Here is a 16,681-nt window from a genome sequence, read left to right on the forward strand (position 1 = left end):
TTGACCTCTTTCTCCCCTGCTCTCTCCAGAATGAAATTGCGTCTTGTGACGGCCGGCCGCCCACAACCTGCCGCTTGATCCTAATTCCCTCTCTCTCGTCTTCCCAGAACCATTTCCGGAGACCTTGATCCCTTAACCTCACATCGCTCATTCAACTCATCTGACCGCTGGCTACGTCTTCCGTCTTCCAGAGAGCGTAGAGTTGCAGCCGCTTTCTGAAAAAACCTACACTCGATTCTCCGATGTCATGTCAATCTACAGACCATGTAAATCGCCTTCTTTCTTTTCCTCTTGCAAAATCTTGAAACGTGCCGCTTGTGGGCGCCAGCCTCTCTCGGCTATGCTCTCTCAGAATGACCTTCTTTGATTTCCAGAATCAGTCAGGTTTCAAGACCTAGTCATTCTAACTGAGACATGTCTTCTCTGTTCACGGAGGCCGCTCCGCACTGCTAAAGCTAACTTCTCTTCTCCTCTGCTCTCATCCTTTTGCTATGACCTATCGGCTGCCTTCGATACTGTGAACCATCAGATCCTCCTCTCCACTCTCCGAGTTGGGCATTTCCGGCGCGGCCACGCTTGGATTGCGTCCTATCCTGACAGGTCGTCCTACCAGGTGGGGTGGCGGAGAATCTGTCTCCTCACCACGTGCTCTCACACTGGTGTCCCCAGGGCTCTGTTCTAGGGCCTTCTCCTATTCTCGCTTATATCACACAAGTCACTTGGCTTCTGTCATAACTCTACATGGTTCTCCTATCATTGCTAATGCAGACGACACACAACTAATCTTCTCCTTTCCCGCTTCTGATGACGCAGGTGGCGAATCGCATCTCTTGCATGTCTGGCAGACATATCATGTGGATGACGGATCACACTCAAGCTGAACCTCGGCAAGACGGAGCTGCTCTTCCTCCCGGGGAAGTGAACTGCCCGTTCCATGATCTCGCCATCACGGTTGACAACTCATTGTGTCCTCCTCCCAGAGCTAAGAACTTGGCGTGATCCTGGACAACAACCCTGTCGTCTCACTAACATCAAGGCGGTGGCCCGTTCCTGTAGGTTCATGCTCTACAACATCCGCAGAGTAGACCTGCCTCACACCAGGAAGCGGCGCACGGTCTCTAATCCAGGCACTTGTCATCTCCCGTCTGGATTACTGCAACTCGCTGTTGGCTGGGCTCCCTGCCTGTGCATTAAACCCCTACAACTCATCCAGAACGCCGCAGCCCGTCTGGTGTTCAACTTCCCAAGTTCTCTCACGTCACCCCCCGCTCCTCCGCTCTCTCCACTGGCTTCCAGTTGAAGCTCGCATCCGCTACACGACCATGGTGCTTGCCTACGGAGCTGTGAGGGGAACGGCACCTCAGTACTCCAGGCTCTGATCAGGCCTACACCCAAACAAGGGCACTGCGTTCATCCACCTCTGGCCTGCTCGCCTCCCTACCACTGAGGGTACAGTTCCGCTCAGCCCCAGTCAAAACTGTTTCGCTGCTCTGGCCCAATGGTGGAACAAACTCCTCACGACGCAGGACAGCGGAGTCAATCACCATTCCGGAGACACCTGAACCCCACTCTTTTAAGGAATACCTAGGATAGGATAAAGTAATCCTTCTCACCCCCCCCCTTAAAAGATTTAGATGCACGTATTGTAAGTGGCCGTTCACTGGATGTCATAAAGGTGAATGCACCAATTTGTAAGTCGCTCTGGATAAGAGCGTCTGCTAAATGACTTAAATGTAAATGAGCAACAGAGAACAAAAGTGGAAAGCCCCTCCCCCCCACCCACTTGTGCCATTTCATGACATACTGTACCTGCACCACCTATTGAGATGTGCATTTTGTTAAGTAAATACGGTGTTAAATGAGGTTATAAGGAGACTGGAGGAGGACTTTAATTGAAACAATAACAAAGCAGGCACCCCGTCTGTGTTTTGGTACAAAGCCGAGGTATAGGCCTGGAGAAATATAACCACTCTTAAATTCTAAGACAGAGCTATGGATGCAAGGACTGACCTTCCATGATATCAAAATGATAGTTTTAACCATGTTTCGAGGCTATACAGTGATTGTTTACATTTACATTGTTTACAAACACTGGCAGTAAAACGAGCTTGTATTTTGGGTTCTGATCGGGGTACGACAGTTGAAATAAACTCACGAGGCATTTGTAAGATACAAACCCATTCATTCTGGAAGAATGTATCATTCATTTCTAAGTCCCAAAATAGATGTACAGTAGCAACTAAGGATTCCAGCTTCAAGAGATAATGAAGTGATTGGGACTCACCGTCAGTGATGGCCTCTCCTTTGAGACTCTTAATCCCTCTGGGCATAAGGTTGCCATTCAGGAAGAACTCAATAATCCCATCGTCCACCGTGATCAGCACATGGAGCCATACGTTGTCCTCCACAAACCTCTCTGCCGTGGCCCGTGCCACCAGCGTGCTGTTGGCTCCCAAGGCTGTGTAGTACAGCATCACACTCACATGGGACTCGTTGGTCTGGACCTTCACCCCATAGTACAGCGTCCCGTTCCTGTTGCCCTTGGACACGATGAAGCCGTTGGTGTCCGGCCTGGGAACCAGCCAGGCTGAGAAGGTGAAGTTAGCAAGACTGCCAGGCCCTTCCTCTGGGCTGATAGTGCCGTAGGCCCCCTGAAGGCCCGAGAAGAACCAGGCGTCGGTGCCTGAATGGTGCCTCCTGGAGTGGGGCCTGAGCTCCACCTCCTTTGGGAAGGAGGCGCTGAGGAGGAGGTCCTGCATGGGAGGGAGGCCGAGAGGGAAACGGACAGATACAATCTCCCAGGCAACCCGCACTTCCCCGAAGGTGCCCTGCTGCCGCAGGATGGTGAAGGAAGTGACATCAGACATGTCCTCTTCTGACAGGATGTCCTCAGCCACTTCCTGGTCCAGGTTGTCGACGGCAATGGCGAACACTCCAAAAGGGTCATCGTTAAAGGGGATCAGGACAGAGGCGTTGAGGGATGTATTAGCCAATCGGCCGCCCTCTCCGGGGTAACCACCTATGGAATATCACCGGACAGAAAATGGTTAATGCTTGGTATCATCAACATTTGTAACGTGACACAGAGCACCCCACTTCAACTGAGAGAACATAGGTAGCTTTAAGGCTCATATGTTGATGTTCTAGTCAAGAACATACAAAATCAAATCAAATTAGATCCAAGTTTAGCAGATGTTATAGCGGGTGCAGTGAAATGCTTATGTTACTAGCTAAAAATGTCAAACAAGTACACACATAATAATCAAAAACTTAAAAACAAGAAATCATTCATGTCCGGACGAATCCAGTTAACAACTATTGTATCAGTAATCCAAATGCAATCTATGCGTATACAAACCAGTAAGATAGAGTGCCTTCGGAAAGTATTCAGACCCCTTGACTTTTTCCACATTTTGTTACTTCATAGCCTTATTCTAACACTCAGGCGGTGTACACTGAGTGTATAAAACATTAAGGACACTTTCCTAATATTGAGTTGCATCCCCCCTGTTCCATGGGGATTCTGGCCCATGTTGACTCCAAGGCTTCCCACAGTTGTGTCAACTTGGCTGGATGTAATTTGGATGGTGGACAATTCTTGATAAATACACAGCAAACTGCAGCATTGCAGCTGGCACCGACTACCATAACCGTTCAAAGGCAATTACATTTTTTGTCTCGCCCATTCAACTTCTGAATGGCACACATACACAATCCATGTCTCGATTGTCTCAAGACATAAAAATCCTTCTTTAACCCGTCTCCTCCCCTTCATCTACACTGATTAAAGTGGATTTAACAAGTGACATCAATAAGAGATCATAGCTTTCGCCTGAATTCACCTGGTCACTCTATGTCATGGATGTGTCCTGAATGTTTTGTAAACTCAGTGTTTATAGACAATATAACAAAAATGAAATGTACAGTAGTAGATATATTAGAATGAGTTATATGAAGAATACAGTATATGAATACACAGTGTGAAAGACGGTCCAGTGTCTACTCTCTCTATATACATGGGACTGCAGCGTTTGGCTGTGTGCGTTTGTGTGTGTGTGTATGTGCGTGTGTTTGTGAGTATGGGCGTATGCGTGCGTGTGAGTGTATGTGTGAGTACGGCGTCAGCATGTGTATGTGTGTGTGAGCTTGTGTGTGCGCGTTGTGTGTGAGTGAGTCTGTTACTTCCTACAGGAGTACTACTAGTTCAGTCCCACATCCCTCACCTGGCGCATATCTGCCTCACACTCACACTTCCCCTTACCTGAGATGCTGACGAGCCTGAGGACGTAGAACTCGTTGAACTCGGGGAGTTTGTCTGAGATGGCCTCCAGGACGATGGGCTTGGTCTCCTCTCCCGTGGTGAAGGTGATGGAGCCCGAGGTGTTGGTGAACTCCTGACCAGGCTCCAGGGCTGTGTCATTGGCATAAAGACGCCAGAACACCGTCACGTTGCCAAAGTGGCCTCTGGCCCTGATAACACTAGGACACAAAAGGACTGTATGTGGGACTGAGGAAGAACCCGCAAGCATACAACTCAGGTCCTTAGAGGCGTGAATATATGCTGGTTCCTGTGTTTTCCTTCATAACAGGAAGTGATTAAGAGCTGAAAATCAAATGTGAGCACTTCCTTAGCAACCAATGACATTAGTGGACCAACGAAGTGCCAGGGAGAAGAGTGCCAACAGACATTAGGCCCCCGAGGTCCTGAATTGTCCCACACTGGATGAAATTATAACAACAGATGGTAGGATATTCAACTCAATAAGTTTATTAAGAGCTGCTAATCTATTCCAGAGGCTGGGTAAGCATGCAGGAAAGGTGTATGGTGTATTAAGGCTAGAGTTGGTCCTTACTAGAAGTTGTTGGTCTTGCCCTCTTCTACAGACCTCTCTGTGGATTCCAGGGAGAATATTCCGTTGGCCTCATCATTGGCCTCGATCACCACTGTCGCTGTGTCCGCACCATACACAACAGCGTCACCTGTCGCCGCAAACACACACACACATGCTGCGTTTCAAGTCGAGCAGTTTTACATGCTTCCTAAGCATGTGGTCACTGAAGATATTTACGATGCCGGTTAAAACTCTATGTCCCTCGGTTGTTATTAAATAACAAATGACTGAACAAGAGAGAAACATGAAATGTCCTTCAAGTCAGTAAAATGTTCTCGTTTGAACTTAACATCTTGCTTGGTTTAAATAAAACACAGCATGTGCTTGTGCTTTTACAGGAGAAACAGAGAGAGAGAGAGAGAGACAGACGAGGTTGCTTTATAACACCCACATAGTATTGTCATGCTAAATATCATAACAAAAAGGAGACGGTTCTCATTACCATAGCACACAGTAACCACGGCAACCCAGCGGAGCGGGTCAGGGTTCTATATGCAGATGTCCGCCACGAAAAACAGTATAAGAGCCCTCTCTCGTTAACTAAGGCTTGGAGAGGAGCAGAGTGGGTTAACCCTTATTTTCACTCCAAGTAATCCATGCACATACAGCCAGGCCAGGCAGCGGAGTGGAGTAGTGGACTGGGCTGGCGGGCTTTGTGCTGCAGCCTGCAGAGTGAGTCTGAGTTCGGTAATTAAGTTCCCCCACAGGCCCAGCCGCTTTCATCCCTGTTTGTGTCACACAATACCGGGATTAGGAGGGCTTTTCAGGGTCACCAGTGTCAATGCTAATCAACTCAGTTGCTCACCAATGTACAGAAACAGCTGTCAAAGAGACTGGAGATACAGCTAGTAAACGAGGAAAACAGTCAACGTAACGAGGCTGGTTGTTTCGTACGACAGCTGTCTCTAAAATGACTTGACCAATATCTCTTTGTGCTATTGTACTGAGAGCAGGACTTCGATTGGACAACCTTCCATACTACACAATGTGAGTAAGGCCAGGAGTTTTTCCTGACCATGTGACCTAACCAGGAACCATTCTGGAACCTAGCCGTTGTTTAAAACTAGAGCGCAGAGTTTTTCCTGTTCAGGTCACGAGGTCAGGAGAAGTATCTCGTTCGTTTGAATGCGTAGAAAACGTGGCAGCCTTACACACCTGTAGTGTTGTAGAGGATGACGTAGAAGGGTTCGTCAGTCTCAGGTGTGTCGTCCTCCTCCACAGCTACAGAGATGTTCTTCGACCATTCTCCCACACCGAACACGAGCACGGTGTCGTTACTCAGCGGGGCCAAGTCACCCAGTGACGTCCCGCCGTAGTCCACGCGATACATCACCGTGGCAACAAAGTCAGCCGGACCAGCCCTCAAAACAGTGAAGTTGGCCACACCCCCCTCCTGAAGCCTGACAACCACAGGCTCTGGAGGACAGAGAGACAGAGTATTACGTCGTCCTACGTCGACTGACATAACCACCAACGCCACGTGACATAAACACGAGGTCACTTGATACAGCCACTCGATGTCTGCTAACACACAGCGGCGCTTGAAAAAACTCCCAATGCTTTACATAAAGCGCTAGGGAGCAAATCAAAGATATCTTTACCTGCAAAGTAAATCGGGTCATCGTTTTTGTTGATCTGCAAGCTTGCGTTGAGTACATTCCCAAGTCTTGCTCCCCCTGTCACGTTTAGTAGTGTGATGGTGAAATTCTCCATGTCCTCTGGGAGCTTATGTTGGAAACAAGATATTGTCAGGCAAAGATTAAGTATTGTGTAGAAAAGATAGCAGATACCATACAAACCATGACATTTTATTGACATAGATATTTATACACATGATGTAAAGGAGCCCTGGTCAAATACTGTAGCGTTTGAGAGATGGCTTTACCTCATCAGGTACAGAGAAGAGGGTGAGGTTTTTCACATACTCCCCCTCAGCAAACACAACGTATCCCTGTACGGGACTGACGTCAGCAGACCTGTGGGGCTCTAGGACCCAGGACACAGACACCTCCCCAAAGCGACCCCTGTTCCTCACCACAGGATAGGCCACTGCCAAGGTGACCCACAACAGAACACAATATTTACAATATAATACACTCAATCCTATTCGTTTCTGTATAATCTCTCTACTGAATCTCATCTTCTAAAGAATTAAAATGACTTAAAATATGATCACAAATGTTTTCCTGTTATTTTACTTTCTTTATACTATATCGTCTTAAAGTACTGTCTAGTTTTCAGACACTGTTCCTCCACTGCTCCATTGTACCTGAGTGAGACTCGGAGCCTTTGCTCTCGTTGATGGCCTCTGCCACTCCAGACCGGCCGAACTCTATGACCCCGAAGGGGTCGTCATTCTTCCGCACCGTGATGTTGACCTCTCGGTGGTTGCCAAGGCGACTGGGTGGAGTGCTGTAGCTGCTGAGTACCATCGAGAACATCTCATCCAGCTACACACAGACACATACACACGGGCACTTTAACAGAACTGTCACACTGTAATCTGTGCACTGTGTTCTACGGGCCAACACATGTAAACGATCAAAACCAGCAAACTGATTTTGAACTTCAAAGGCATTTAAAACTGGAAACAGTAGGACCAGCGACACCCTCACAGTCAGGAGGGAGTGTCCAAGCCATACATACATGATGCCATAAAGGGGGGACAGGCAGTAGTGTAGCTGTACCTCAGGGACCCCGTCAGGCCTTGCCACCAGTGCCACCAGCACCTCCCTCTCCCCGGGCTTAAACTCCAGGATGCCCGTGGCGCCGTAGAACTCGGCGTTGCCCGAGGGCATGAGGACATACCGCACCAGCTGTTTGAGCAACTGCCCCTGGGCCCTGATGACACGCAGCTCCACCGCCTCACCTTCCTATAAAGAAAAGGTCACAGGGCAAACCAGGACAAACTAGGGGTCAGAGGTGTTGCTGTTATTGATGTAGGTAATCAATTGAGAACAGTTTGCGAAAATGACCTGGTTGGTCAAGATGCTATTCAACATGCATCACAGTAGATGAAACAGATGAGCATCAACAGTCATGAGGCCTGTCTGTGTGCCAGACGTACGTTGATATACCAGGGTCCTCTGGAGAAGGGGGAGAACTCAAAGACTCCACCTGGGTCGTCGTTCTCCACAATGACAATCTCTCGACTGGTGAAGCCAGGCTTCAGGATCTGGTTCTCAACGTTAACCCTGCAACACAGAGGGGAACTCAGCGGCTAGACCAAAAAGGAACTCACAGGCCTTCATCGCAGTGGGAATGTGGGTTGTGGGGGAATTTTAAAACAGCCAGCATGTATTGCTTGTAAAACAACAAGGAGATACACTTCAAAGCTTTCCGCAGAAATCAAGTATTTTCATCAACTTACCCTTCATTTTAAAACAGTGAATGAGTAAATTCCTTGTATTGTCTCGTGTTCAGTATTGACCAGAGGCCTGTTGTTTGAGTGCTCTGATTAACCGTGTCACTCAGTGGCCCCATGAGTCTCTCTCTCTCACAGCAGGGGGGGGGGGGGGGGGCTGTGTGTTCTGTCAGCCTGGCCCCTGATGAGCAGGGTGTATGTGTGTGTGTGTGTGTGTGGTGTTGTGTGTGTGTGTGCGTGCGTGCGTGCGTGCGTGCGTGCGTGCGTGCGTGCGTGGTGTGTGTGTGTGTGTGTGTGTGTGTGTGTGTGTGTGTGTGTGTGTGTGTGTGTGTGTGTGTGTGTGTGTGTGTGTGTGTGTGTGTGTGTGTGTGTGAGTGTGTGTGTGTGTGTGTGTGTGTGTGTGTGTGTGTGTGTACATGTGTGCGAGTGTGGCCACATAAAGGGTAAATGAAAAGCAGAGGCCGGACAGAGCAAAGCATACCAAACAAACACTTGAGTCCAACTCGCATCATGCATACAAACACTGATGTCTTTACAGGAGGGCATAAAGAATGGTTCAAATTAGGTGCAACACAAAGAAGATCCCTCCTTACTCCCCACACCCACGCTCCTCTCTTCCCAATGCACACCCCCACAAAACCACCCCAACAACACCCCTTTCCCATCAAACCAAAGGCCCAATAAATCCTAAAGTGGTCCCTTTCCCCCCTAGACAAAGTCGTGATTTAAAGCACACAAAGAGTCCAGGCTCACTCCACTCGCCACTTACCCGAAGTACACTACAAAGCGCGGAGTCTCCACCCTGCAGGAGGGGAGGGAGGGAGGGAGGGAGAGCCAATGTTCCCGTCACAGGTCATCGGTAACAGATGACAGGCAGGAATTGGAGTAGGGGTAGGAACAGGGCTAAGGGATAGGCTTTCCTTCTGACACCCTAGTCTCCCTGCTCATATTAGCAATTATTTAAAAAAAAAATACTATTTCATTGCTTTAATCATTTGAAGCACAGCCAGGCATTGTTGTTAAGGTAAATGAACAAGTGGACAGTACGCTACTGATTCAAATCCCAGGACATATGGCAATGGCGTGTGGTACCTCAACAGAGCATAATCAGACACAGGCACTTATTTACATTGCTACTGACTAACAGAATGAGAATCTGTTGGCCAACCAAAAGCTCCCCGGAGTTGCTGTCCAGTACCTGTCCAGAGTGAGGGATAGGGTCTCGTTGACCTCAGGGATATCATCAGCCATGACGGTGACGTTGATGACGGCGTCACTCTGTCCCGTCAGGAACACCACTGAGCCACTCAGGGTTTCCAGGTCGTCAGTGGTGATGTCAGCCTGGTTGTCTCCGATTGGTCGAAGGCTCCAGAACACCACGGCCTTGCCGTCTGTCCCGTCCCGCCGCAGGCTGAGGGTCACCTGTGGGAGGAGGAAGAATATCCTATCCCTCAACCATCTGCAATCATACGAGACATTAGGAACAAACTGAGTCGTAGGATTAGAAGCCTATCCATTATAAGCACTGAAGCTACGTTACATGAAACAAGACCTGCAAATTGCTGTTCAAACATACTGTAGTGATCATTCAACTGCAGTAATTACGATTTGAAAAACATTTCATTGCGGTAAAGTCATCATTGTAACATCAAAGTAACATCCCCACATATACAATATCTCGAGCCAGATCATTCCAGAGTCACGGTACACTACACAGGTGTGCCATTGAGCATACAGAGGGTTAGCGTACTATGCTAACGTGTGTGTCATTGATAAAGAGAGATGGTTAGCGTAATAGCGTGCCATGCTAACATGTGTGCCACAGACGCAGACAGAGGATTAGCATTGTACCGTGCTAGTGTTGGTGACCTCAGGCTCATACACCACCACCGTGGTGTTACTGGTGAAGCCGATCTCCCCATTGGCGATGTCGGGGGTGACTGTGAGGGTGAGGTTGAGCGCCCCTCCGAAGCGAGGACTCACAGACGGGATGGGAGGGCTGATACTGACCAGGTCCACACTATCCAGCTGAAAGAGAGACAGCAATGACGACTAAGCACAAATCCCCTTATAGCCATCTTCCAATACATGTCTCAACTTTCCTACCAGTAGGCCACATTTTTGTTGTGTTATCCAAATGGAAAAATGTCTTTAAAAAAAATAAAATAAGTACATGACTCTCACATGGGCAGTATACTGTATAAGTACAGGTGTGGGTTTCATTCGGGTATTGTGGAGTTATTAGTTCATCAGGGAACGAACAGAATGTTAAGCGTTAATGCAATGTTGCAGTTTTCTCTCAGGCATTCGTGTTCTATTGTGCAGTACTGTACCTCTTTACCCCTCCATGATTCCAAATAAACCACTCTCTTAGCTTCACACTCTCACTACACTATGAATTACTTTCTCCAAAGACCTCTCAGCACTGTCATTCTGCTTCTTCTTTGGGCTTTGTGTGTGTGTGTGGTGCTTTTTGCATGTGCGCGTGTGTGTGTGTGTGTGTGTGTGTGTGTGTGTGTGTGTGTGTGTGTGTGTGTGTGTGTGTGTGTGTGTGTGTGTGTGTGTGTGTGTGTGTGTGTGTGTGTGTGTGTGTGTGTGTGTGTGTGGTGTGTGTGTGTGTGTGGTTTGGGTGTTGTGTGTGTGTGTGTGTGTGTGTGTGAGGGAGCAGTTTGGGACCCATTGAATGTGAAGGAGGTACTTCCATTTTGTGTTTGTTTTCAAGCGCTGCCTGATGAGGGCTGTTTGTTTGGATGCTTGGACAGATCCCATGGCAACAGGCCAGAGCACAGTTCTCAGGTCCAAGTCACTCACACATGCAAATGAGGGACCATGTATCTGGACAAGCTTGACAAAACTAAGAACCAACCAACATTTTCCAAAGCTGGAGCCACTGACCACTTTCTAAAACCATTTGCATACAGTAGCACAGGTGAGCTACGTTCATTTAAGGTCTTCACACTCATTTAAATAATCTACTGTATTTGAAACCTTGTATGAATTGTGTGTTCCCACTCCCTGTGACAGTGCTTCTATGACTGGGTCAGTATTTGACCCAAAAGTGTTGCCGTCCGAGACCTCTGGCCCCACCTGGATGAGGAAGTGGGCTCCGTTCTGCAGGAAGGCGTCATTGCGGACGGGCAGGGTGAGTCTGGTCAGATCCTGGCCCTGAGAGAACAGCACGGTAGTAGAGCGGCTGCCGTTCAGCACCCCGTCCCGGGCCAGCCCGGGGTCCACGGGCCCCGCGGGGATGTAGAGGGCAGTGAGGGCTAGGGATACCTCCCCCAGGGTGCCCCCCTCCCGCAGAAAGCTAAGGGACAGGAAGCGTCCATCGGGCTGACTTTGGATGTTCTGGTTCTCCTCCGGATGGAAGCGGAACAGGCCGTACACGTCATCGCTGTCCTGGAGGTAGAACATCATCTGTGGAAGGAAGGAGGGAGAGGAAGGAGGAGAAAGCATCAGACTCTGTGTCGTAAAGAAAGAACCCTGGGCTAATTTTAGAGATGCATCCTCTTTAATTAAATGGGCAAGAATAGCTTTCATGAGCTTTTTTTACTAGGGCTTACTGTAGATGTTTGACCAGGACTCACGGCTGTCTGACAGGTTTTAAGTGTTGCAGGCTTGCAGCATTTGGAGTGTGTGTTAAATCATTTGCATTCTCTTGACGGATGCATTGATTAACTACAAGCGTTGCGTTCTAAAGCTTATAAGCAGTGCTTAGTCAACTGCTTATACACACACGGCAGCAGATACCACACGCTGAGAGTCAACCCCTGTGTGTGTGCGTGTGTGTGCGTGTGTGTGTGTGTGTGTGTGTGTGTGTGTGTGTGGTGTGTGTGTGTGTGTGTGTGTGTGTGTGTGTGTGTGTGTGTGTGTGGTGGTGTGTGTGTGTGTGTGTGTGTGTGTGTGTGTGTGTTGTGTGTGCGTGTTGTGTGTGTGTGTGTGTGTGTGCTGTGTGTGGTGTGTGTTGTGTGTTCTAATACATTAAACATAAACAAGGTTGGATCTACCCACTCCTTTCAACACATAGCCAAGATGGGAAGCTGTGACAAAGATGGCAATAATAAAGACTTTACACTGCCACACCCACACACACACACACACCACACAACACACACACACACACACACACACACACACACGTTTGTTTTACTATCATTGTGGGGACCAAAATTAAATCCTATTTTCCCTAACCCCTAACCCTAACCACAAACCCTAATCCTAAACCTGACCCTCAGCCTTAACCCTAAACCCAAAAATAGCCTTTTCCTTGTGACGACGGGTGAAAAGTCCCCACTTGTTGTTGAATCTTCCTTGATTTACTATCCTTGTGAGGACACAGGCATACCCCCACAGTTGTCTTTGTTTCGTTTCATTCAACCACATTAAGGGAACACCCAGTGTGAAGTGACAGGTATTAATAGGGTCTACTGTCACAACAGTCGTGTGCTTAGTCTCCCAGCCATCCACCACCAACACACACACACACACACACACACACACACACACACACACACACACACACACACACACACACCACACACACACACACACACACCACACAGACCACACACACACACACACACACACACACACACGACCACATCCTCTAGGGAGGAGGGGACTGCTCTCCAGATGTGTCTCCCACAAGTGCAGCCCTCCCCCGCAAACTTCCTCAGGAGGGCGTGGGTAGTAGACCTGCTCCCTCCCTCCCGCCCTCTCTGTCAGGCGCTGCCCTATGTTCGACATGGCACTAAGCTCCCAGGGTTGACAAGCAGCTTTCTGACTGTCTGTCCTTCTGTCTTCCCCAGCTTGAATTTGTAATTGTAAATAAACAGCAACCAACACAGAGCTCCTCAAAACCAACAGCATCAACAACATGACAGAACTGAACATAATATCTGGTTTAAATACTAGAAAACCTTATCTCTGTATACAAAACAAATCGTCAGCCTCTAGTATTAGAACTGAAACTTAAAATATAGATGGACCAATCAACCAATCCAATCAATCAACAGCAGCAGAATCCTAACCAATCATATCCTAGCTAGGCCAGACTGACCTCCATAGGCTCGTCCACTTCGGCCCCTCCCTGCACAGTGTCCGGCAGCAGTCGGAGGACAAAGGCCTCTGCTTCCTCTGGAAGCTCATCTGCTGTGATGTTCAAGGGCAAGACCGCGCTCATCTGACCCGCCGTCAACCACAGTGTGCCCGCCTCGGGGCTCAGGTCATCTGACACGGGCGAGCGGTCGCTGGAGTTCCGACTGATGGTCCAGTTGACAGAGACGTCACCGTAGTTACCGCCGTTCCTCACGATGGAGATACCGTCAAATCTTTTGGACAAGACAGGGCGGGGTTGTGAGAATAGCAGAGACACAGAAACAGTTGAGGTTCAGTGTGTTTGGAAACGATCATGTTATAAGATGATACACTGATCAGTTTGACCAACCTGTCAGTCATATCCTCGTTGATACTGATTAGTTGGTTGAGGGGGCTGCCACTGATTGACAGGACCCCGTGGGGTTTATCATTGGGCTCGATGGTGACCAGGACGGCATTGGGCGGGATCAGCACGGCGTCTCCTCTCACCGTCTCCTCCAGCAGCACTACGTGGAACGACTCGGCAATCTCCGGCACCTCGTCATCGCTGACGTTGAAGAGCAGACGTGCCTCATAGACCCATGGGGGAAATGTCACTGTGCGCACCGCCTGCAGGTCCATGAAATCCACCGCCGGAGTGGCACTGCCCGCCCCGTCGCCGCTGAAGACCACGTAGTCCACGGAGACCTCCGTGTCATCTGAGCCTACCAAGCGGCCGTGGTCGGCCAGAAGGCCGCGGGTTATGGTCAGGGAGATGACCCCGGCGGTCTCGGCCACGGCCATCTGGGACTGGGAGAAGCGCAGGGGGCTGTCATTACGGCGGATCTTCAGCTCCACGCTGCTGCCATTGGGGTTGAGGACCGCCCCGCCTGCCACACCTGTCAGCCTGACAGTGAACACCTCGTCATCCTCAGGGATCTGAGGGAAATCACAATGGTTAAGTGAGTGTTACCATGGAAATAGTTTCACGTTTTACTGTCACATGCACAATTACAGTGAATTGACTTTTTTGCGAGCTCTAACCTCAACAAATACAAACAATAACAAGATAGAAAAAAAACACACAAATTACAAAAATAAGAAATAAAAAGAACACGGTAAAGTAAGTAAGTATACAATATACAGGGTCCGTTCCAGTAGCATATTTACAATGTGCAGTCACAACCTATCTACACCACTATATTCTCTTAATTAACCCCGAAATAATTCCTACAAACCTAACAACTCCCATCACCCAATACCCGTCCAACCTCTCTGACCCTGTCAAACCACCTCTCCCTTACTACATCATACATTTCACAACATAATAATACATGTTCAACCATTTCCTCTACCATACAGCCATTACACATTCCACTACCATGGTTCCCTATCAATTTCAAAGAGGAATTCGATCCCATATGCCCTGATCTCATTCTACACATCATAACTTCCCTTGCGTTTCCATTAAATCAAGTCAAATTTTATTAGTCACATGCGCCGAATACAACAGGTGCTGTTGTACACCAGTTGTATTCGGCGCATGTGACTAATAAAATTTGACTTGATTTAATGGAAACACAAGGGAAGATATGATGTGTAGAATGAGATCAGGGCATATGGGATTGAATTCACCTTACAGGGAAATGCTTACTTACCAGCCCCTAACCGACAGTGCAGTTTCAAAAAATACGGGATAAGAATAAGAGATAAAAGTAACAAGTAATTAAAGAGGAGCAGTAAAAAATAACAATATAGGTGCAGGTACAGTGTCAATGTGTGGGGGCACTGGTTAGGTAGAGTTAATTAAAGTGACTATGCATAGATGACAACAGAGAGTGGTAGTGGTGTGGAGGGGGAGGGGCAATGTGAATAGTCTGGTTAGCCATTTGATTAGATGTTCAGGAGTCTTATGGCTTGGGGGTAGAAGCTGTTTAGAAGCCTCATGGACCTAGACTTGGCACTCCGGTAACGCTTGCCGTGTGGTAGCAGAGAGAACAGTCTGACCAGGGTGGCTGGAGTCTTTGACAATTTGTAGGGCCTTCCTCTGACACCGCCTGGTATAGAGGTCCTGGATGGCAAGAAGCTTGGCTCCAGTGATGTACTGGGCCGTTCGCAATACCCTCTGTAGTGCCTTGCAGTCGGAGGCCGAGCAGTTGCCATACCAGGCAGTGTTACAACCAGTCAGGATACTCTTGATGGTGCAGCTGTAGAAACTTTTGAGGATCTGAGGACCCACGCCAAATCTTTTCAGTCTCCTGAGGGGGAATAGGTGTTGTCGTGCGCTCTTCACGACTGTCATAGTGTGCTTGGACCATGTTAGTGTGTTGGTGATGTGGACACCAAGGAACTTGAAGCTCTCAACCTGTTCCACTGCAGCCCCGTCGACGGGAATGGGGGTGTGCTCGGTCCTCTTTTTCCTGTTGTCAACAATCATCTCCTTTGTCTTGATCACGTTGAGGGATAGGTTGTTGTCCTGGCACCACACGGCCAGGTCTCTGACCTCCTCTCTATAGGTTGTCTTGTTGTTGTCGGTGATCAGGCCTACCACTGTTGTGTCATCGGCAAATTTAATGATGGCGTTGGAGTCGTGCCTAGTTGTGCAGCCATGAGTGAACAAGGAGTACAGGAGGGGGCTGAGCACGCACCCCTGAGGGGCCCCTGTGTTGAGGATCAGCGTGGCTGATGTGTTGTTACCTACCCTTACCACCTGGGGCGGCCCGTCAGGAAGTCCAGGATCCAGTTGCAGAGGGAGGTGTTTAGTCCCAGGGTCCTTAGCTTATTGATAAGATTTGAGGGCACTATGGTGTTGAACGCTGAGCTGTAGTCAATGAATAGCATTCTCACATAGGTGTTCCTTTTGTCCAGGTGGGAAAGGGCAGTGTGGAGTGCAATAGAGACTGCATTATCTGTGGATCTGTTGGGGCGGTATGCAAATTAGACCGGGTCTAGGGTTTCTGGGATGATGGTGTTGAAGTGAGCCATGACCAGCCTTTCAAAGCACTTCCTGGCTACAGACGTGAGTGCTATGGGTTGGTAGTCATTTAGGCAGGTTACCACAGTGTTCTTGGGCACAGGCACTATGGTGGTCTGCTTAAAACATGTTGGTATTACAGACTCGGACAGGGAGAGGCTGAAAATGTCAGTGAAGACACTTGCTAGTTGGTCAGCGCATGCTCGCAGTACAAGTCCTGGTAATTCGTCTGGCCCTGCGGCCTTGTGAATGTTGACCTGTCAAAAGGTCTTACTCACATCAGCTGCGGAGAGTGTGAACACACAGACTTCCGGTACAGCTGGTGCTCTCATGCATGTTTCAGTGTTATTTGCCTCGAAGCGAGCATAGAAGTAG

At 48.7% G+C, this 16,681-nt stretch overlaps 1 protein-coding gene across 1 annotated transcript in view; it reads right to left on the reverse strand.

The window, feature by feature from the left end:
- Nucleotides 1–16,681, reverse strand: part of adgrv1 (adhesion G protein-coupled receptor V1) — a 190,143-nt gene that overhangs the window by 139,183 nt on the left and 34,279 nt on the right. The window contains 14 exon segments of the mRNA XM_070436984.1: nucleotides 2,285–3,019; nucleotides 4,262–4,479; nucleotides 4,854–4,980; nucleotides 6,048–6,308; nucleotides 6,494–6,617; nucleotides 6,778–6,941; nucleotides 7,162–7,342; nucleotides 7,580–7,765; nucleotides 7,960–8,086; nucleotides 9,455–9,678; nucleotides 10,108–10,284; nucleotides 11,344–11,673; nucleotides 13,316–13,586; nucleotides 13,703–14,271. Of these exon segments, the coding sequence (XP_070293085.1) occupies nucleotides 2,285–3,019; nucleotides 4,262–4,479; nucleotides 4,854–4,980; nucleotides 6,048–6,308; nucleotides 6,494–6,617; nucleotides 6,778–6,941; nucleotides 7,162–7,342; nucleotides 7,580–7,765; nucleotides 7,960–8,086; nucleotides 9,455–9,678; nucleotides 10,108–10,284; nucleotides 11,344–11,673; nucleotides 13,316–13,586; nucleotides 13,703–14,271 (3,694 nt within the window).

The sequence above is a fragment of the Salvelinus sp. IW2-2015 genome, linkage group LG33, assembly GCF_002910315.2.
Source record: "Salvelinus sp. IW2-2015 linkage group LG33, ASM291031v2, whole genome shotgun sequence".
Taxonomy (NCBI): domain Eukaryota; kingdom Metazoa; phylum Chordata; class Actinopteri; order Salmoniformes; family Salmonidae; genus Salvelinus; species Salvelinus sp. IW2-2015.